Source organism: Lycorma delicatula, chromosome 2 (assembly GCF_047948215.1).
Source record: "Lycorma delicatula isolate Av1 chromosome 2, ASM4794821v1, whole genome shotgun sequence".
NCBI lineage: Eukaryota > Metazoa > Arthropoda > Insecta > Hemiptera > Fulgoridae > Lycorma > Lycorma delicatula.
This window is the reverse complement of record NC_134456.1, coordinates 176,146,117-176,170,390: the sequence shown is the minus strand read 5'-3', so window position 1 is coordinate 176,170,390 and position 24,274 is coordinate 176,146,117. Positions and strand designations below refer to the sequence as shown.

Here is a 24,274-nt window from a genome sequence, read left to right as displayed (position 1 = left end):
ATATAATTTCTTACTTCAGTAAGAAATTATATTTAGTGTTTTTTTATAAAAATTATATATTTATAGTGTTTTTCAAAACACTACAATGAAAACAAAAAACAAAAACGTAAAAAAAAAAACAGATAAAAATTAAAAAGGTTTTTATACAGCAATGTTGACAGTAATTTTGAAAAACAAAATATAAATCGAAAATAAAACTCTTAACGGACTGACATTCTGCTCGAAGCAGAACAAACATTTCTATAGACATGAGAATCGGAGAATTTTCATGCCCTCTTTTCATACAAAATAGGGAGGCCATAAACAGTATGTAAGGACCAGAACGGGTGTCAAGTTTAAAAGAAGACAGCATTCTACTAGCCCATATTTCAATATAAAATGTGACAGTCCACCTGCCAGCATCTGGAAAACGTGAGGTATGTCGACACACCACCAAGTGCGCTCGATATCGGATACGTGATATACCGCATCATTATATTGACGCGGTTCATTACTAACGCAGGGGGGTCTATTACAAATAATAATTTAACTGGCAGTATGTTTCGTCCATTGTACAGTGTTGTTATAAGTTATTAAGCGTTAAAATATTACATTTTTATCTGAACAGTGAAACTTACCATTACGCAAATACCTTTTAATATGACAAATTTATATGATCCAGCAAAGTTACATTTATAAATCCAACTTTAATCTCTCCATGACGTACTGTACATTTCTACGATAAATTTTGGAACAAGTTTTTCTACCTAAATATCTCCTAGGAATGAACGTTTTTTTTTTATAAATAATCAGTATGTGTATGATGTGACTTTGTAACAGTTCCTTTGTTTTTTTTATTTTTTTAACTGACAAATTAACTGAGTTATATTAAGTAATAAATAAAACAAAGTATTCATCAATTTTTAAAATGTATTTTATTTTACGCATTCAGTTTTCATTTTCAGAACTTTGTCTTATATGTTCTTTTACTCCGGGTGGTCAAACTAATTGCAAAAAGCCTTTACCGTTGTAAAAAAAAAACACGACGATATGGGAAACTGAATTAGTATGTAATGTACAAATGTCTTAAAAAATAGCAAATTAAGAAGAAAAAAAGATTAATACGACAGTATTCCAAATTATCCCATCGAGGGACCTGTTTATATTCAAATTAATTTGAACAACCGTAAACTGCGTAAAGCTTCATGTTTTATTGTATACGTTATAAATTACATACTTAAAAGTGAGAGTCTGAAATCTTTTTCTACCTGAAATTAATATGTCAGATTACTCATTCATTTGTACACGTAACCTTGAATTGATACATAAATGGAAAAAAGAAATTAGCTTATTGTCACGACTTACATACGTTTCTTTGCATAAGAACAGCTTAACCTATTTCACTCAAACTTATCAATTTATAGTTACCCTGATAGATGCAGTCGCCTCTAAAAGTATGTCAATAAAGTTATCTACACATATAATAAAATGATAACTAGGGTCGTTCCTATGCGCGCATCTCGCAAAGACTATTGGACAGATTTTAATAAAACTTGTCAGTTTTATATCTTGGCCATACAGGCATTATTTACAGGCTTGGTCACTATTTCCAATTAGAATTATCACGATATTCCTATCGTGGGAAATCTAGGGTAATTTCAATCTACGCAAAATATACTTAAAGTTATACTTCATAAATCAACTAATGAATACAAACAAGTTGAAATATTAGTAAAAATAATTAAGCACTACCGTAAGAAATATTTTGAAATACGAAAATTATTCAAAAAGCTTTAATTTGGTCTAATAATTAAAATATTACTTAAATAATTCTGTAATCTTATTAACTTGAATAACCGGTTGTATGACAATACAGGTACCGCTAAGTTTTTCACCTTTTAAACGCAAAGTTATATTTAAAATATAATTATTACTAATTATTCTGTGTCATTACTAAAAAATTACTATATAAAATATAATTAAATTACAAAGTATAACAATTAATAAACGTGAAAATGAATCTACTTGATATTCTAATAACGGTTTTAATAATTTACATTCAAAATAATTTTTAATCATAAACCAAATTGAATTTATTTTAATATATTTAATTAAAACATTACGTTATAATATAAATTTTTTATGTTTTTATTTTAAAACACATTTAAGTATCTTTCAGTCTTTTAATAGAAAATAAAATTAAGGAATACCACTGGCGTTGGTACATACTACCATGACATGCGTCATTTGAGATACAAGTAAAAGAAGCGAAAAAGACTGCGACTGTACCCCGAAAACCTGGACTAGAACCGTAGGAAAATATATGGCAAAGATGGAAATAAATCCTGAAATTCTTAAAGATAAGTCAGAATGATGTAAGAAAACTAAGAAGGCCGACCCCCAAATAAAATGGGATAAGGCCCGGGGAAGAAGAGAACGTGTTTATTTTAACGTAACTTTTGTCAAAAATGCTTTTAATAGCTTGTGAACAGCCCTCTTTATTGAAAATGCTGTAGATGTAATTTCTGGTGGTTTTTTTATTTAGTTAGGAAATCATATATCTGAGATTCAATCGAAAATTGATAGATTGGAAGTGTGATAAATTTGCTATTAAAGATACTTTTAAAGAGTTATGATGTAAGTGAGGAAAACATTTTATTGAAATAAATATGGTACGGATAATCATAAAAATTTAATACAATTCTCACGGAAAAAATATCGTAAACGTAAATATACACTCTTGAAACATAAAATGACATAAGTGTTAGTATAAATGTTAGGTTTTCTAATATTTTCTTTTATAATAAGTCTCTTTAAATAAAATAATGAGATGGTGTCCATATAACGGATAAGCAGTACCCTTTTATTTTTTTCTAAATTAAATACGTTATAAAAAATTATATTAATTATGAAGTGAGTTTATAATAATAATAATAAAATTATTCAAAGATATTACGTGAAATTAAGGTGAAATTATGCAAAGATTTAACGTGACTATTAGGTACAGAATTTAAACGTGTTTGGTAAATCGATGACACTGCGCCAAAATCTAAAATTGCACACACTTTACGTTATGCACATTATAATAAATTGGTGCAATGCATTATACATAGAATTAGAAAAAGTTTCAAGTAGACTTACTAATAATAACAAATAAATTTACTTGAAAAGGAACACGGGCACAAAGTAACAATCAGAGTATATTGTAATAAATGATTATTTGTTAATAAACGTAAAAATAAATCCTACTAAGTTAATTACTCTTTGAAGTTATCGACAAGATTTATTTATGTATAAAATTTTATTTACGTTGAAATTTAAAACAGAATACAATAAAAAAACAGACGATCGGGTGATTTCGTTGGATGGTAGAATAAGTAAATAAACAGAAGGGTAAAGCTGTTTGAAGGGTAAGTGAGTAGCTTAAGTTACTTATTCTTAATCAATATTAAGTGACGTACATGTACCATAATGAACTAACCCAAATTTTATGTGTTTTTTTTTCAGTTATGTAAAGAAAAACTGGAATCAAATGAAAAAAAAACGACTGTAGAATGTTAGTTTACATTTATTTTTTAGGTTAATATTAAAAAACAACAATAGCAATAAAAAACTGTACCGTAGCAAACACCGTATGCTGAATGAAACAATACATTTTTTATTTTCACGAAAAATTGTTGATAAAAATTTAAGGAAAATTCAGTAAAAATAAACGTATTAAAAGATAATAGCAGTGAAGTTCAGGAGTGATTTGGAAATAAAATATTCAAAAACTTTATTTGAATTCCATATACTAAATTTATGACGTAAATGGTCACTTAAAAATTCGAAAGAAGAAGATGAAGAAAAACAAAACTTATATAGCTTAAAATATTTTGGCTGTTAATTAGGAAATAATTTTTTTCACAATTTATTTTTTTCGAATTAGAAGAAAATTCTATTTTACCACCAACTTGGAGTAAAAGGAACCTGCATAATTATTTTATTTTTGATTTTCAAATCGGCGATTTGAAGATAGGAGGTAGAAAATAAATTCTACCTCCTATCTTCAAAGTCAACTACAATTCATAAATTTGTTGGTTAAAGTATTTTACTTGTTTCGACATTTAATTTTTTTTTTTTAAGTTAAATATATAAACACTATACATTGTATGGTAATGTATGATATATGTACGGTTACAAATTACATCGAATAAATAGCCACCAAATGGAATCATACGGTTGTACACGAAACCCTTCAAAAGAAGAATATTACTATTGAAAAACACATACAAATGAAATGCATTTTTATAATGAATGCTCCATAAACAAATAATACATTTTTTTCATCTTTCCACCGTCAAAAACAGAAAATTCGTGATTTTTACAATAAATAAGCCGCCTACTGATCAATGCTAGGTTTCTTCAACGAGTCATTTTGCTACACTAAATTTAACATAAACGTAGATAGAAATATTTTCATATTAAAATGAATGCCCACCGGGCTTTGGTTAACTCGTCGTCGCAAATCAATTGTTTAATTTTCGAAGTCGAATTTTCTTAAGGTTCAAATCCTAGTAAAAGTTAGTTTATACGGATTTGAATACTAGACAGTAGATATCGGTATAATTTGGTGGTTGAGGTTCAATTGACCACACGTCTCAGGAATGGTCGGCCTGAGCCTGTACAAGACTACACTTCATTTACATGTCATACATATCATTCTCATCTCATTGGACCGTGGGAAGCGGTTGCTTGTTGTACACCAATCGAACAGATTTAAACGTACACATTAAGAAAAAAGAGTTAAAATGAAGAGGGTGTTCCGGGACGTATTCGCCGAACTTCAGGAACTGATTCAGGACACCAAAATGAGCAAAAAGGTTCATATCGACGTAAGTCCTATTTTGCTTTGTTTTTCTTCTGATCCATTTTGTGATTTTTAACAAAAAGGTTATTTCTCAGGAACGGGTAAACGTATTGTTATTAAATTCTACAAATTACAAAAATTGACGTCACCTTCAAAAATTTCAAAATAGCGGCCATCTTCATTTTTTAATCTTCAATCTCTTTGTAATTATTTTTTTAATCAAAGTTTTACTTATTACAAAATTTAATAAGGATTTTATTTTGAAAAAAATGAAACCTCTTTTGTAAAAATCCGTTGACAAACAATAAAGTCATAGCAGACAATTAACCCAGCAGTACGCTTGCGCAAGCTGATAATCTTTTGCCTGTTTTTATTTCCTCCAATAAATATAATAAAGATTATTAATAATAAAAAAATAATAGTGAATTAATAAATTTATCACCTTGCAAAGCAAAATAGGACTTATGTTGAAACGGACTATTTTACTCATTATGGTGTCCTGAATCAGTACCTGAAGTTCGGTGAATAAGTTCCATATACTTAAAAAACAAAATAATTATTTAATTTATCGCTGAATGATGTCACTAAAAAGAAATTACAATTAATATTTGACCACCCACCTTGTTTTTATCTCTGCTCCGGCTGCGTAAAAATCCTGGCATTCTGATCGCACCGATAGGAATTCGTCGTTTAACATCATCTTTCTGTCTAGCCGCAGCTTCTTCGAGTGCTTTTTTCTTTTTTTCCACTTCACCACCACCTATACTTGTTTTTCTATTTTCTTCGTTCAACATCTTTTCTCTTTCTTCATCCTCTATTTCTAATTTATCTCCCGATTTTAGAATCTCTTCACCACCTCCATCATCTGGATTCGGTGATGTTACTTCCAGCTTGGCTGGGCTACTTTCTACAACTACCTCTAACGTATTTTCTGTACTCATCCTGAAAAAAAAATTAATTAAAAAATGTAAAAAAAGATTAATAATAAAATTAATAACACTAAAAATTATATATATTTTATAAACACTACATATGTAATGTATAGTAAAAATATCAAATAAAATGTGTACAGTAAAATATTACTTAAAAAAAATACACAAATAAAAAACATACATAAACAAATATTACATTATAAAAAGGTAATGTCTTATAGCGCTTTAGAATATAACCAAAAGTTTAGATAAAATATTTTTGGCTGGACCTAAAAATTAGAAAAACTGAATTCTAATTCCAAGAAAACAAAACGTCATGTTTCAGACAGTTGCATCTTTATAAACGCTTAAAAAATAAAATAACTAAACCCAATGTGATAATTATTAAAAAACAAATGTTCGAAACGTAGCAATAAAACTTTATATATTATATACATTTAGGAAGGATATTTTACATTGTAATTCTTTGGAGAAAAAAATATGCATTAAATTATTCTGCTAATTTTCACAACACTTTTTTAATTTTATCACAAACAAAAAATATATACAAAAAATAAAAATGTTGAATCGTAACACCATTTTTACGAATAACATAATAAACGAGGGTCGTATTTAAGATCTTTACGTATATGATATTTCTAATCACAAAATATATTTGCCCAATATTTTAATTAGACCCGTTCCTACTGTCTAAATTAAAATACGAAGATTTTGCTTCGTATGATTAAACAAACAACTGAATCGGTTGAAAATTATAGATTTTTTCAATAAAATATTTTAATTCGAATTAATTTTTTAATATCTTGAATATTAATTTAATTTAATTAAATAAAATGAAAGCTGCATTTTCGGTTCCTTAGTAAAATTATTAAATGTTAACTAATTGTGATGACTTAATAAATTCATGGAATCGTGTTTCCATACGCTTAGATATTATCTAAGTTATAACTTGTAGTAAAACAAAATAGACTATGACATTATATATACGACTATACCAATTGTATATCATTGCTGATGAGTATGAAGCTTAATAAGTTGCTTCATGATAATGATAAAAACGAGGGTGGTCTATTAACTTTTCAATCATTTTTCTCTTAACTATGCTATTTCGTTCCATTACCAAAATTCAAAAGTTTTCAAAAAAAGAAGAAAAATTAAAGAAAAGTAACCTTTATTCACCAGACTTTAATTTACGCCTATATGAATAGCAAACTAGGAGCAAAAAATTCCCAAATATCGGTCTAATACTTAATATTTTTGTATATTCCTTCTCTCTACACACTTTCAACCAAAGATTTTCCGATTATCAGCCATTTATCAAGTAATAGTTATTATACTTAAGGACAGATACTTATAAAAACGAAAAAACTGAAATCTTTTAATTCACAAGTACAATAAGAAAACGAACGTAATTAAAAAGTAAAAATTACTTTGGTTTATTTTTTAAATAACTTTGTCATTATATTCTGAGGAGAAAAAAGTACTTTAATGTACAAAGAAAACGTACGTTGTGCGAAGAAATGGTACCAAAGAAACAAGTTTAAAAAAGGAAAGTTACCGTCAATAGTTTTACTGACAATAAATAGTTAATCGTGGTTTTTTATTTACAGATACCATATCCAAGACAAAAAGATTATTATTTTAACAAACTTATTGTTTTTACACAAACATTTTTATTTATTTAGCTTAACGTTATAAATATACTTTAAAAAATAATGTTTATTTTAATATTAAAAAAACATCACTAACTGAAATAATTACGTTAAACACTCAAACTTAAGAATGATAATGAGAAAAGTTTATTTGTTAAGCAGATAAAAGGGTACATTAGAATTTTTTTTAATTTTAAATTCGTAAAATTAAATTCGTGTTAAAAATAAAAAATCAGTTGAAAAATATTTTTTCAACTTTTTTAACTTTATGAGTATTTGTTTAACTTTACATTTACAAAAATTATACAAACAAAAAATAAAATCTTTAATATTATAAATCTAATGATGATTTCAAATTTATCTGAAATGACATTACGAGATCAGCATAAACATCCACACTAGCAAGTAGTACTACCACAAAAATATACGGTGGCAAATCACTAAAGTATGTGTGTGTGTGCTCTCGCGCACCTACTTGTTTCTTGATAATAACTGGTTTTTTTAGGAAAAAATAATAACTTTATTACAGGGTATAATTTTTAGTAAAAAGAATAAATAAATTACATATTTAACAACACATAATGCGAAGAAAGAACCAAACATGCATGTAACAACTTTGTATTTTATAGAATAGTCTGTAATTAAAACCATAAAACATCAATGAAAAATAGATTAAAAAATATAATTTCCCAACGGTAGAAGAAAGGAAGCGGTTTTTTTTTGTGGACTCTTACATTTTTTATCATTTGAATTATAATAGGTAGGGTACATTTTTCCCCTTAGTAAGCAGTTTTTGAAATAACAAAATAAAAAAAATATATATAATATCTGTAGAAAGAGAATAAACAATGGTATAAGCAATTAGTAGTAGTTTTATAAAGCTATTATTTTTCAATAATATGGACATAAAACGAGAGAAAATCTGGGTTAAAGGGACATGACAAGCGCTTTAATCTGTCGGTAAGTTTCAAGAACGGATGAGATGGGTCATGAGGGTAGTATTCAGCTAAAGGGAAATACGAAAAGGAGGGGAAAACCGAAAAAGGATTTAGACACAAGGGAAACTCATATCACTTCGTTTGCGCATGACGTTAGTACGATTCATGATACGAAGACCTCCAAAAGAAGGGTTTTAGTTTTTATGACTGTAATATATTTACAAAATTCTTCACTTAGGGTAAAATTTATGATAACATAAAATATTTATTCCGTTTCGCCTTAAGTTACGTATGCAATATATTTCCCTTTACTTCTACTACATTTAAAATGAACTGTGTACTGCGATGCACGAGTTTATTCTTCCTTAAAGCATACTCGTAGTTATAGTTCTGAAATCACTGAAAGTATTTCACAATTTTAACCACAAAGTTTGATGAAGTTATAAGCATATTTATGAGTATGCGTAGATTTAATACTATATAGATCATAAGTACTCATTTTAAAATGTAGAATATTTATTATTAAAAAAATAATAATAATAATAAAAAAACTAAATTTTGTTAACCTATCTAATTTTTGTGGTTTCTACAATTTGCATCAACGTTTTTCTAAAAATTAACATTTGGATACGATTTAAACTTTATGAACTTTAAAACAAATTTTTATTTAAAGGCATTTAACCGAAAACTTTTCTTGAAAGTCCAAGCATAGTAAAGAACATTCTGTAAAGCAGTTTTTAAACTTCAGATGTAATCCTATAAGTACTTAAAAGTTTTTGAAACAGTTTCAATTTAAGGATAAGAATCCTCCAATTTCTACAAAACTTGTAAGAGGATTAACGCGACGTGACCTCTTTTCAAATAAATTGTATAACCTTTTAATATAAATAAATTTTTTCACCTTCCACAATGAAATAATTCTTCAAAATAATTCAGTTTTTCATAAGGGTAAAAAATTACCATTCTTCAATTTCTTCGTTTTTTTTTTTTTACTGAACACTGTCAACACAATCATCTATTGATTGAAGTGTATTATTCATAATTTCCTAAGCAATCCATTGCAAATAAAATAGTTTATATTGTTTATTAACAATAATTCCTTCTATAAAATTTTATAATAATACTTAAATGCGAAAATCTTAATATAAAAAGATAATATTCCGGATCAACCTATGTTATTAATCTCAAATAAAAATCTATTAACTTTTGAAATTACTTTTAAAATACCGTTTCGTTATATAATTGTTTTAATCAGCGAAAATTAATTGTCTAAGTAAAAAATTAAAAACAGGTAATACAAATTAACCTTATTACTAACAATAGCCCAAATGATGTACATTAAATATTAATGCTACGTTTTAAAAGAAATTTGAGATGTGTGATAAAATCATGAGATACAGCTCAAAAAAAATTGTAAATACTTAAGTGACAGGTAAAATTATAATACCAAAATAAAATTCAATACGGAACTGTCAATCGTAACTGAATATGGAAAGTTTAGCCAGTGCCAAAAATAATTTTACTGAATAATCAAAAATAAAAACAGTTTTCAGAACTCACGGCAAACAATGAATAACGACTGTCGATGAAACTTTAAATATTTTTTTGTGTTGTTTAATTTTTTTTGTTTTTTTTTTATGTATAGTATGCAGAAAAAATATACTGTACAACAAATTTAATATTTATAAACCAGTATATACAAAAAGGACGCGCCAGGCAGTGCTCGGTGAGTCAGAGCTATGTTTGTTTTCTATCAGCTATACTGGCCGCCATTTTGAAACGAAAAGTTTTATGAAAAGTCTTTTCACGTAATAACAAGGAATTTTATTACAAGATTTTATAACAATTTTTTGAAGCATTTGACCATAACTACATCAAAACACAAGAACAAATATTTAATAAAAAAAAAGAAAAGAAAAATATTTAATAAATTAAGTCGTTCGAAACTTGAAAAATATTTTAAAAATTCGCTCGCTACCTCGCCACCTCAGGATGTTTCAAAATATAACAACTGGTTTAGAAAAAAAACACGAAAAAAAAAACAAGCCGATATTAAAACATTAAATATCTATTTAGTGTATTTATTTTTACACTAAATAGATATTTAGTGCATAATTATTTTGCTATTTTTTATTTTATAATTAAAATAGCCCTGTAGTGAGTGAATTTTTGTAATTTTTTTCACGACTTAATTTATTAAATATATTTTCTCTGGATTTGAAGCAAAGAATAGTGTTTTATAGAAGTTTGAGAGAAGCAAATAGTATTAGCATTATAATAGTAGTAATTTCTTTGTATATCAATTTTTTTTTTTGGATTCCAGGCAAACAATTGTTTTTTAGGGTTATCTTCATGCTGTAAGTGTTTATCGCAGTTTGCATTATTCACCATTTTTTCTGCAGGTTGAACAATATAAAACCGAACCTATAATGAAACCTCTACCAGACACTATTTATTAAACTCTCACACAACTAGCGCGACTAGTGGATGTATATGTTACTACTGATTGTTGCTACCGTTTGTCAGGAGGTTATGTGTCAGTGCAGTATACGTTTTGTTGCAGTGCAGTATTGTGAGTGCAATTGTGTTTGTATAAAATGCTTTATTCAGTCCAGGAGAACATAGCTATAGTTGAGACTTATATTTGTTCTGGATCGTTTGAAGAATCACGTCAAGTATACGTAGAAAAATTTCCGAATGTATGTATCCCTGCGAAGAGTAGCATACACGATTTATTTAAAAAATGGCGTACAACAGGTTTGGTTTCAAATGCAAAGCGAAATAGGCAACCTTCCATTAGGACTCCACAGGCCATTGCCGATATTGAAAGGAGAATTACTGCCAGTCCAAAAAAATCATACGCAAGTTATCCCAACAATCTAGTGTTAAATATACATTTTTTCGTAAAATTCTTCATGAATTAAAATTGAAACCATACGGCGTTACAACTGTGCAACAACTGAAGAAGACAGACAAACCGAATCGACTTGATTATTGCAACTGGCTTCCCGAAAACACTGTTGGTGGACAGATAGACCCGATATCGTGTTTCATGTCAGACGAGACATGGTTTCATTTATCCGGCCATGTTAATTCGCAGAACACCCGGTATTGGATGGCGAGGAATCCTCACGAAATATTCGAGCGTCCACTTCACGATGAGAAAATTGGTGTTTGGTGTGCAGTTTCCGGTAACCGTATAGTGAGATCCCAATATTTTTTGACCGAACTGTCAATACACAAGTTTACCTCACAATTTTCGAAGAATTCTATGCCTATTTAACTAACTGTTAATACAGTTTCTTCCAACAAGATGGAGCAACATGTCACACATCAAGCGTTTCACCGAATCGCGTTCATGCAGCTTTCATAAATGAACGAGCTGTCAGTAGAGAACGGTGGCTTCCACTTTCCCCAGAGTTGTCTACTTGCGATTTTTTCCTTTGGGGCTACTTAGTGAAATTCATTGTGTAATTTTTAACTTTTAGTTGCGTTTAAAGATTACTATAGATTTTGTTAAAAGAATACAATGTTCTGGAAAAAGTATTAAATATTTTAAAATTTACTGACCTTTAATTGCCGTTACTCATAAACTTAATTAAAATAAAAATAATTTGATGTTAGTAAAAATTAAGCCGAGATGCGATTGCTTAACATTTCATTTAAATCGGTTTTCAAGATAAACACACTAATCAAATAAAATGTACGAATCAAATCGAGAGTTCTTCTTTTTTCTACAGTCGATTTAAATAGAACAAAACATTTTTCATCGACTGCAACAGAAAGTAATAAATTAACAAAATTTCTCGATAGTATTCCATATAAATTCTTTTTCTTATAAATTGAAAGTATTCTGAAATAAAATTTGATAATAAAAATTTAATTTCAGTAGATGAAGGTCGTAAGGCTACTGGATGCTTCATTGTTAAATGATCAAACTTAAATAAATAAAATTATGAATTTCAGATACTTTAAACATATCTTAGAAGTTTCCGTAAGCGGTTTGTCAATCGCCATATGTTTGCAATATTTTTTATTAAAAAAAAAATTAATAAAAGAAAATAGATTCAACTCTGCTACTAGGCAAACAAAATCGATGAATAAAAAAATTAATTTTCATTGTATATCAGAGAATAGCAATGAAAACAATAACGGAACCTTGGAGTGTTTTAGAAAAAGGCGTGAAAAGGTCTGTCTGATTTGTAATAAGAGAATGAAAACCCATATGCCACTTCATCTTCGGTTAACCCTAGAAACAACACAGCAGCTAGCTAACTGTCGGTTACCATGGTGATAAGGGGGGGATGTACTTCACCCCATAGCCTCTTTACTACCATAACTCTACCAGTGTTGCCAGCTTTTAGAAAATAAAATCAACAGTAATCCACTTCGGACTTAATGTATTCATCCACTTTTTTTGATTACTGCAGAACTTTCTAAGTAAAAAATCAAAGGCTATATCATAAAAATTGTTTCAACAGAGTAATAAAATATGAAATCTATTTTCTCTCTGAATAACAGATTACAAGGATAACGCGAAAGGTCACTGTGGTAGATTTTGCGATCGATTTATACATTTTAGTCATCTGTAAATGTAACAAAAGTAATTTTACAAATATTTTTGTATGCATCACAAAATCTTCGTCCACGTCAGCTCGAGAAGCTACAATTCAATTTTAAGCAAATATTCTATTAAATATGATATGATTAAAGATTTTAACCACAACTGGTCAATCAGTTTGGCCAATATAAAAAAATAATAGTTTTCAATATTATTATTAAACAAAAATGATTAATTTTTAATAATCTCAATTTAATTTCCTATAAACCAAAAAATAGTAAGTAAATTATTTATTAAAAAATAAATTGCTACTTTAAATTCTACCTAGAATTTATTACATTAGTGAAAAATTCTAAAAAAAAAAACATTTTTTTTTGTACACGTTGCAATTTGTTCAACTAGTGAATAATAAGCAACCATCATTGCCCAATGAGATGAGGATGATATGTCATATGATTTGTGATATGTGTGATTAACTAAATCCCAACCACCAAAGTACACCGGTATCCACTATCTAGTATTCAAATCTGTATAAAAGTAACTAAAGTTTACTAGAATTTTGACCTCAGTACCTTCAACTTAAAATATCAAGTGTTAAACAAGTGATTTGCGACGACAAAACAATTACATTTATTTTTCCAAGAAAAGTTAAAACAAGCAATCTTTTTGGTTGTTTTTACAGGAGCGTACGTATTATTTTAACTTAAACTGAAAATATGCATCATTACAAAATATTAGATTAAAAAAATATTAAAATTAGACGATACCACTCCGCCGATTTCCTTGGCGGAGTGGCCGCGTTTCGGCTTTTCATCCGGATGTCTTGGGTTCTAATCCCGTTCAGGTATGGCATTTTTCATACGCTACAAAACTCCATTTCTACATCCCAGGTACAAGGTTTAAGGTTATGTGGCGACATAATTAAGCCAAAAGAAAGAAAAAATATGTGTTTAAAGCATTAGTAAAAGTAAAATAGTAACCCGTTACATTTTTTTTTCTGAACTCCCCTGCATCTCTGTAATGTAATGGGCCATTAAACTGTGTTCAACGCAACATTAGCATTATATTCTCTTCTTTTCCTATAAATATTATTATTAATGTGACAAAAATTACCAAGGAAATATTGTATTACCTAAGAAAGTGATAAAAATATAAATCTGTTTATTACGCGAGTTCAAATGAAAATGGCTAGGATTTATATATCTAAACGTTGATCACAATAGTATGATTTTTGTTACATTATGACTTCTACCGGCTTAATTATCATTATGTTAAATCTAACTTTTGTTAAACCCATGATACATTTAAATTTCAGTATAACTAACATTACCATTTAACTGCAGTCTTTCTGTGATGTTCAAGGTTTAAAGCAGGAAATATTCTATTTATTCTGAAGCAACAGCAGGCTGAGCTCAAGAACATGTTCGATTGGGACAAAGATTAGTGGACTGATTTAGTGTTTATGGTTTAAAAGTGACTTTTTTACACATCGTTTCAGAACTCCTGAACCTTCTATATTACTTTTCTAAGGAAATATAGGATTCCTGTTTTTCTTAGATTACTCATCTTGACGAATTCTTCAATTTTTTTAATGTTTTTCCAAAGGAAATAGGTAATTTAAAATACAAAAGTATGAATTTATTAGAATCCCATCGGTTAGGTTACTATTCTATCAATCGTTTACTAGGACAGGTGTTTTGTGATTCTATGATACAAGATCAGACATATTTAGAAGTATGTTACTTTTAGTTAGATTTTGAATCTCTGCTTTATCTTCGTTTAAGCTTTAATTAATGAAACTATATCAAAATAGTACTTTCAAGACTATTAAAATGGAATTGGACTTCAATCGAGTTATCAGAAGGTGATTACAAAATACGTACTATTTGTAACTTAAAATTGAAATAAAAACCTAAATTTTCAGTTTCTAAGTAACGTAGAAAAATTAAATTAAAAGACTATTATCTAATACACACTTTTCAATGAAAGAGTACGATTTAAGTTGAATGTTGAATCCATTGAGATAAATAAAATTAAAACCTTCCCCGTAAAAACATTCCAACTGATAGGAGTTTCAAAATTCAACTTAAGGGATTTTATGAAACTTATAATCTCATATATCATTCATATCGCGAAACGGATGTTTAAAAAAAAATAATTTCGAAAAGTATATTTTATTTTAAAAAAACTGTTTAAAAATTAGTAAGCGACAAAATTATTCTAGAGAAATAAATTTTAAAACATTTCGAATGATTTAATTTAGTAAAGAAATAAAAAGAATGTCGAAACCAAAGACTGGATACATGGTACCAGATAAATTTATTTTTTTCTGAATTCAAAGTAAAACAGGATATACTGGAATCTTTGCCACACCATCTATTCGATACGCAAAACTTCAGTCATCCTTAAAACTGAAGTGTTTGAATTTAGGTTACATCCAAAAACCAAAAACTATATACCAGCCTCGGATTAACACCGAAGTTAAAAATTATGGGGTGCAATTTTACTGCCTGATTTTGCCATTTATTATCGACTACGTAGAGTAAAACATATCTTATTGAACAGTTTGTGACTTAACTGGTTTCTTTAAATGAATATTTCAGTTAGTTCGTTTTGTTTGAATTTATGATTTTTTTTACTTTCATAAAATACCAACGCAAGTAATAATGTAGTTATGTAAAGAGGAATACTGTAACTTTGTTGATTTTTGTTTAAAACTACACATTAACCCACAATCAGTTAATGGAAGCTAACCGATATACAACAATAGACCAGAGGGAAAAAATAAACGATAACCGGGTGATAACTAATGTTTTCTTATTTAAAAATTAATATTAAAAATTATTCCTAGATAATTTAAATAATATTAGGATTAATAATAGAATATACATATATAATAGTTTTAAAGATATAAAATCATGGATGGTGTAGCCATTTTTCCGAAACTGAAACTGTTTAAAACTCATTAAATCGGATCTAAAATCAAAGAATTTGAAATCAAAACAAAAAATTTTTAAAGAAGCTTTAAGAAATTCTTTAATGTTAAGTAATTAATTCTACATAAATTCTATAGATTGTGTTATATTCAATAACTATAAAGTTGAAAAATATACCACTTAGGAAAAAATTTAAAAAAATTGCGTATTTCAGTAAATAAATTATAAAGTCATTATAATAAATGATTACTATTATATAAGCTTAAATTTTAATATTCGCGTTTTTTTAAAAATAAATTAAATTAAATAATTTTAAATTTTTTAAAGAAACTGTTAAAACCATTTTTTTCTTTCAAATAATACCGAAAAGAAAAGGGGTATGACAACTATTACGAATTGAAATAAATGCAATAATGTGATATGATATTTTTAACAGAAAGATCAATTGTAATAACCTTAAATGTTTAATGAAATATTTAATTTTTATTGGACGACACCCATCATACGTTTCATAATTAAAACTACTTAAATTTAATGGCATTTAAGCCTAATTTAATATGGAATATGGGAATAATGTACTAGTAAATATTTATGATACTAGTAGATTTATTATTTAGGCCCTTTGGGAAATTAATAATTAATGTTTCTTCCACGCCAGACATCTTTCAAATTACATTAAAAGAATTATTTCATTTCGTTAAACTGGGAAATAGTTTTGCTATTTTGTAATTAATATTACAAAAAGTTCTCAAAATTTTTAAAAACTTTCTTTATACTTTTTAGTTATACTGTAATCAGATTACTATCATACATTGATTTCATGAGTTTAATTAGGGGGTTAATTTGGGTTTCAAAAGAAAGTAACATATACCGAAATTTCTAATATATTTATAAAATATCAAACAAATTTTTAATCAAATATTACTATACAAAACAACGAAATAATGAATTTTTTATTTCATTTACTTAACTATCACAATTTTCGACAAAAAATTTTATGAGTTTTTTTATAAGATTTCTCATTCGATCCATCTCTGATAATACATCATTATTGCAAGGTTTTCTTCCTGTTAATTTGGAGTTGACCAATTCTTCGATCCGAGTCCACCGAGAGATCTAACTCGGCTGTCTGACATACTCTTGATCTTAACCAAAGAGCTTTTATTTTACAATTTTTTACACCCGCACCCTTAATTTACCTCCGTACGGGGGCATGTTTGCAATAGTAATGTGGAATATTGTATTGTCACCCGACCTGAGTAACTGTGCAAACTTTCATCAATCGGCAATGTCGGGAAGTATGTTAAATTAAGGATGTAAGATTTGAAGAAAAAACATGAAAAAACACATTGTGAGTTAAAGAAAAGCAACTAAAAAAATTACAAGTTTCAGTCCTAAAGTACGAAGGTCCTATTCAATTTATCTTCTCAAAATCGATGCGCATCTGAAATCTCGAACAACTAGGCGTGATGCTTAATTGTTATGTTTATAGCGCTCTGCCAAGGGAATCTCAATGTTGTATGCCCATAGTGCACCAGTATAACTTAACCGCCGTAAAATTCTATTGTATTAAATGAAAAAAAAAAAATATGATTTGAGTTTCTTATAAAAAAAATTAAATTTAAAAACCTTTCGAAGCACTAATTCTGAACTTCACTAAAAGAATTACACTTTAAAAAAAGTGTAACGGGCCTTTTCGGGAAGCGGGTGCCTTTTTTTTTCAATAATTAAGCGCATATTTTTTTGTTTTTTAATAACCAAATTAATCTCTGAAACATACCTTTTATTAAAACAACCCATTAACATTACAACTCAATAACCCTTTTTTTTTATATGTAATAAAAACACTTTTTTCAATAATGAATATAATTATCAGAGATAAACAATAAATGAATAAACCCAATGCTGCTTATTCACATGTCTTCACTAACATCTAAAAAAATCTTTATTATTTTCTCGCCACAAAAATTTACACAAATATGAATCCATCAACTCGCGCTTAGTGCCACATTCCTTCTTATTACAATTTTTGGCTTGCCACCATAAACTTTCAATACTTTGGGTATGTGCACCTGTTTTTGAATCAGCAAAGTTTTCTATATGATTTACTGTATCACGTTTGTAATTCGTACCTTCTAAATCTTTTTTACAATCATATTTTCCATAAATTTGATATGATTTTAGTACTTTGTTCGATACATGCTATAATTGTATAAAAATTTTATATATAACTTATTATATAAAATTATATTTTTAATACTAATTAGACGAGTTTAAATAAAGAGGGAAGCGATCGTAAGTTATGTTTAATTAGATTAATGTTGATTTCGTGTTATCAGGAATCGTACGTACATATATCAACATAACCTAACCAAACATAAACTACGCTTGCTTCGCTGGCTAACCTCGTCTGATAACATGAAATATACAAATTATATACAACCTCTTAATTTTCCGAAATAGATCCAAAAAGTCAAACTATAAAAAAACGCTTTGCTCAGCCCAGCGAGGGAAACAAGGAGAAAATTAAACTGGTAGCATGCATCAATTTTTCAACATGATTGATGCATTAGGAAAAATTTCCCCAAGGATTCCTTATTTAACCCCCACCACGATATTGGAAAACCAACCAGTATAAAACAACAGACCGGAGAGGAAAATATATGAGTGTTTACTGATTTTTTTTTTTTTAATTTAAAAATTATTATTAAAATATTTAAATGTCGGAGGAAGCAAACTATTGTCAGTAAATCTTCACAGTTAAAACCAGACAAGACTGTCAGTAGTACTGATGAAACATAATAGCAGAGATTAAAAGGAGAGCACTCGACAACTTTGGTAGTTGACTGACATGAAACATAATAGATAGTATAGTTACTAACAAACACTGTACACTATATTTCAATTCAAGAGAAATAATGTTTTATAAAATAGACTATTACTGTCATGAAATAATTTTTTTTAACTATATTTACATTATTATTATTACTATTAGTGTAGATGTAGTGTTTATAAATGTTAAATGAAACATTAATAACAATCCTTAAATAATTTTAACTTCAATATATCGGAAATGAAAACTCAAAACAAGGAGGGAAACTAAATGACAAATGGACATCCGTAATTAATCATGTCAAATAAAATTGATGTAAATGGAAACCTACTAAAAAAACACTTTATAATTTTATGTTTTACACACAATAATTGAAAACAAATAAAACAAAATTCAATTAAAAAGTATTTTACAACGATCTTGCATAGTTGAATAGACACGAATTTTAATTATTTATATGATGTCAGCATAAATACAGTACAATAATAATTTAATTAGAAAAAAGGAGAGACAAAATTAAATATATGAAAGAAGTGTAGAGTTTTAATTAATACTTGTTTCGTCATTAACAAATCCTTCATTCAAAATTATACAGAATGTTTCGCTAAGAACCAAAGGACCCACGCACGGATAAAATATTAAGAGCTACAAACTTAACGACTTATATTTTTAATGACGTTAGGGTGAAAGCAACAATATATACGAACATTTCATGTTTTTAATAGCACGCATTCAATAATTATCCATCAGATACACGAGTAACTTACAATCATTTTAAAAAGTATCTTCTACTTAATAATGAAAAATAACTATAGAATATTCGTTTTATAAATACGCAAGATCATATATATATATTTGTGTGTTTGTGCGCGTATGTTAATCCACATACATCACACTAAAATAATAATGCATTTAACCGAAGATATGCAACCTATTGCAATATCTCTGAATGGTAAAATTGAAAAAAATAAACAAATGATTTTTTGATAACGAAATAACCGCACTGTTTGGTAGCTCATCAGTACGCGAGAAAAATTTTGCTATTTTTTGATAACTAATTCAACCTCAAGCTTTGAAAGTGGCTTATATGTTAGGAAAAAATTACCAAATTAATGATTGGGATCAAGTGCTTCAAAAAACGTCATAAATCCAATGGAATCAAGTTTGAATGAGGTCTGCAACAATAGTGCAATGAAAGATAAAATATTCCCACTTTTAAAAGATACGATATGAAGAACATACTGTGCAGATAGATTACTGCCGTCAAAACCTTTAGTTAAACACGCATTTAAATGTACTGGATCATTTACATCTCTGCTAGGTTACGTGAAATTTAAATAAGTTTTAAGTTGATTGCAACATTTTTTGAACACGTTATTTAATAGACATTTCTACTAACAAATTGATAAATTATAATGTTAGTTAATTTTTTACAATTCCATCTTACTAAGCGACCCCTTTTTAAGATAGAAAAATACCGATGTGGACATTTTTTTGATGTTCCATTTGTTTCTTTTTCAGGAATATTTTACTGCAATAGCGATATCAATTTACAATAGACCACTGTTACAGGCCAGGATACATCCACCGGGTTGGTCTAGTGGTGAAGTCATCATCGTAAATCAACTGATTTCGAAGACGAGAGTTCTAAGGTTCAAATTCTAAGGCAGTTACTTTTATATGAATTTAAATACTAGATCATGGATACCGGTGTTCTTTGATGGTTGAGTTTCAATTAACCACACATCTCAGGAACGGTCGACCTGAGACTGTACAAGACTACATTTCATTTTCATTCATACATATCATCCTCATTCATCCTCTGAAGTAATAATTTACTGTGGTTCCAGAAGCTAAACAGAAAACGAAAGAAAAGGATACACCACATATCGTGGCCGATCCAGTGACTAGTTTTCTTTCTCTACTAACGAAATCCTTCATTCTTCAAAATTTATGATTTATTTTAGTATTCAAAGATTGTCTTTAGACACAAATATATAAAAACATAAAGAGAAGATTTTAGGTTGAATAAGTTGTTACTGAAACTTCATAACGCTTAGTGAATATAACAAATAAGGCTGTACACGTTTTCAAACTACATGAATCTTTTAACATTCATTTTTTTTTAATGGACATTAATTTACCTGTTTTCTCTAAGTGTAATGTTATTTATTTGTACACTTAAATATGTACAAATAAATGAACATATTTATCAATTAATAAATTTAATTTATGTAAAGACTGCAATTAATTTAATCTATTTGATTAAAACAATAATAACTATTATTATTTAAAACATAAAACTATCTCCCATTAATAGCATTTTATCAGGATAATAACATTATTTTAAAATACAATTCAGAGAAACAAGAATTCAGGCTACACTAAATAAATGACAATAAATATAACAAATTATCACTCCTCATTTCTTGAAATTTAAAAATGAAAAAAATAGTCGATGAATTACCAAAAAAATTGGATTTTGTTAAAAATTTATTTCACTTTATCTTAATTAAATTTTTTTTATATGAACACATTTCATTCTCGAAGCAATAAATAAAATGCGTTATTATTATTCGATATCAGGAAGAAGAAACCATACGATTTCTAATGAGGGATTCACTAGACTGGAAACCAGTATAGTGGCTTCAGTATTACTAAATGACATTTTATTATTTTTTTTTTTTTAGAAATTATGTGCCCTGTTCCACTTGTACGTAACATACAGCATAATGAAATATGTCTAAATATATGATTTTACGAATAAGATAACATCAGTATCTTATTTATAAAATTTAAATTTCTTTTAAAACTATATTCAATATTCAAATTGTGTGTTTGTTTTTTATTTTATCATTTTATAAGTCAAATTACAAAATGTATTTCTTAAGAAATTTTAATTACAATTTATTATAAATTACCTCTTCATATTAAATTCCATCTCATGGTTTTATAAAAAAAATATGAATTACCAGGTGCAGCTTCAGGTACCAGATAATTTGATACCCATAAAATAAAAACTCTCAGTCAAAATTTTCGATAATATTTCATACGAAAATTACTAGAAATTATATTCCTTTGATTTTTTTATTCCCTAAAACCATTCACAAAATTTAACAAAATAAATCATAAAGAACTGTTCCCATCATAAAGAACTGATGGGAGAAGAAACCCTAATTTGAAATCAAAAAAAGGTTATTTCATTGATATTTTAGTTTTGTGCTTAAGTTTATTTATTTAAAAAGCCAAACTGAGACTGTAAATAAAAGTAAAATTATTTTACCAAAATTGGAGAGGGTTTGATTTTTCTTTTATTATTTTTTCAAAGTGCACACTGAGCGAGTAAACACAAAAGATCTTTTCCTTAAGAAAACAAGACCACAAATGTGGACAAATCAAACCAAAGACAGAACGATTTAAGAAGCCACTGAAATCATAATCCCTTTTCCATCTTAGCGATTATTTAGGTTTAGATTTAATTACATAAATCTTACACGGGTAAAGCTTGCAGGGTAAACTACAGACAACTGGCTACTTAACAAAATCGTGATTCAATTTTATATTAAATTGATTATGTATGGAATACGAAAAGAAAAATTTATAAGATATATATATATATATATATATATACAATTTTACCCTTCTTTTTTGAAATTCAGTCAACAGAACTACAAACTTAAGGAAGTGATTGATAAGGTAATTTTAATATGTTTAATTATATATGACCAATATATATATATATAGATTATATAATTTTTAGTATATTATTTTCACGACTAACCAGATGTTTTTTAAAGCCTTTTTACCTATTTTTTATTCATAATATTGATACGAACTTTTAACAAATTATTTATTCTTTAAATACTTTAAATTTTCAAGCACTTTTTCATATTTTATGAATTCTGGTTTTCAGTTAGGAAAGAATAACCTACACCATCTTTCTTTCCTTTTCCTGTTTAGCCTCCGGTAACTACCGTTTAGATAATACTTCAGAGGATGAATGAGGATGATATGTATGAGTGTGAATGAAGTGTAGTCTTGTACATTCTCAGTTGGACCATACCTGAGATGTGTGGTTAATTGAAACCCAACCAACCTACACCATCTGCCACCAAGGAACTTTCTTATCACCATTTATCATTCTCGTAGAACAGATACGATAATTTTTTTGGTACCTATTTTATGATAATCAGTAAAACTGCTATAGAGTTTAGGAACATAATACCAGTCTATCACAAATTCCCCGTGCTTTTCGACCGGGATATAATCATGTAAAAACAATTTTTCAGAGCTGCCCTTCCTAGAACATTAAATATTAAACCAAATAAACAAATATACCTTATCTTTTGCTAATGTCAATTTCTTCCAAAAACTTTTACAACTTTTTTTATTAGAGAACATAAAAAGGAGAAATAAAATTTATTTCTATTTGGACTGATTCCTTGAGCAGTATTTTAACAAGTTCTGGCGAGTGATGAAATAGAAGAGCGGTTCCAATACTAATCTGAGGTTAACCTACTAATATAATAAAATATTCCTACCAAAGACGAATATGTGATGGGTATGAAGTGCTAAAAATATAATCTGGGAAGCGTAACAAGCAGGATACTCCTTGCTCATCAATCTTCAGACACGTGTTATAATATGTTGTGTTCTCGTCTTGGCGTAGTTCCCGCTTCACGTGTCAGTTACGTGTGTAGACTCTGCGGACCCCCAGTGAACCCACACTACTATATTCGAATTATTTTTATAGCCATCTTAATAGTATAGAGTAAGCCACCGCTAACACTACCGAACTAAAAACTAAATGTTTATGGCAAAGTATGCGATGCATTCAAATGATATGTATTGTATCAAACTATATTTAACAAATCAAACAATCGATCTTTTACATAATAATTTTAAAATATTATTATCTTATAAACAGTGTAATAATCAAAAGTTTATTTATTTATTTTTGCGGTTAGGCCAACTGTGGATCTCGCAAATATCATTCCTTCTGTTTTCTTTTTCTTTCTCCCAATATTCTTACATTCTTTCTGTGTTTCGTTTTTCTTCCGACCATTTCACTTTGGTGAGATTCTTTTCCTTCCTCCCTGTGTCAAACTCAATTTCTTGTGTCTTTTATCTGAATAGCTTTTTATCCTTCATTTCCTGTTCTTGAATCTCTAGGTTTTGTAACACTTTCTTTATTTGTTGTAGGTACCCGTGGTTGCTGTTTTGTTCCTAAAGTTTAATGAATATCTGTTTATTTAGTCCGTTCTGTACACAGGCCTAGTAATCTCAGTCTCTTTTTCTTATAGATTTTTCGATATCCTCTACTTCTTAATACAGTTCTCGGTTGGATTTCAGTCTGTATCCTTCTGTTGTTTTCTTGGGGCCGATTGTTTTCATTATTTTTTTGTCTAGTTTCTTTAACGATTTACGTTTGAAAAGGTATAACGTTTCACTTTGTTATAGCACCATTGGTCTCATCACTATGGCATAATATCTGATTTGGCCCTCTGAGAGGTTCTTTTTATCGTAGATATCTGTGATCAGATATCTATCTGATATCAGACAGATTTTTTATCGTAAATACCTGTGGTGATATC

General features: G+C 28.1%; 1 protein-coding gene across 1 annotated transcript in view; it reads right to left on the bottom strand.

Annotated features, from left to right (window-relative positions):
• Positions 1–24,274, bottom strand: part of Nrt (Neurotactin) — a 123,421-nt gene that overhangs the window by 66,069 nt on the left and 33,078 nt on the right. Inside the window, exon 2 of the mRNA XM_075356719.1 lies at positions 5,449–5,770. Coding sequence (XP_075212834.1) covers positions 5,449–5,769 — 321 coding nt within the window. The 5' untranslated portion in view covers position 5,770. The remainder of the gene's footprint in view (positions 1–5,448; positions 5,771–24,274) is intronic.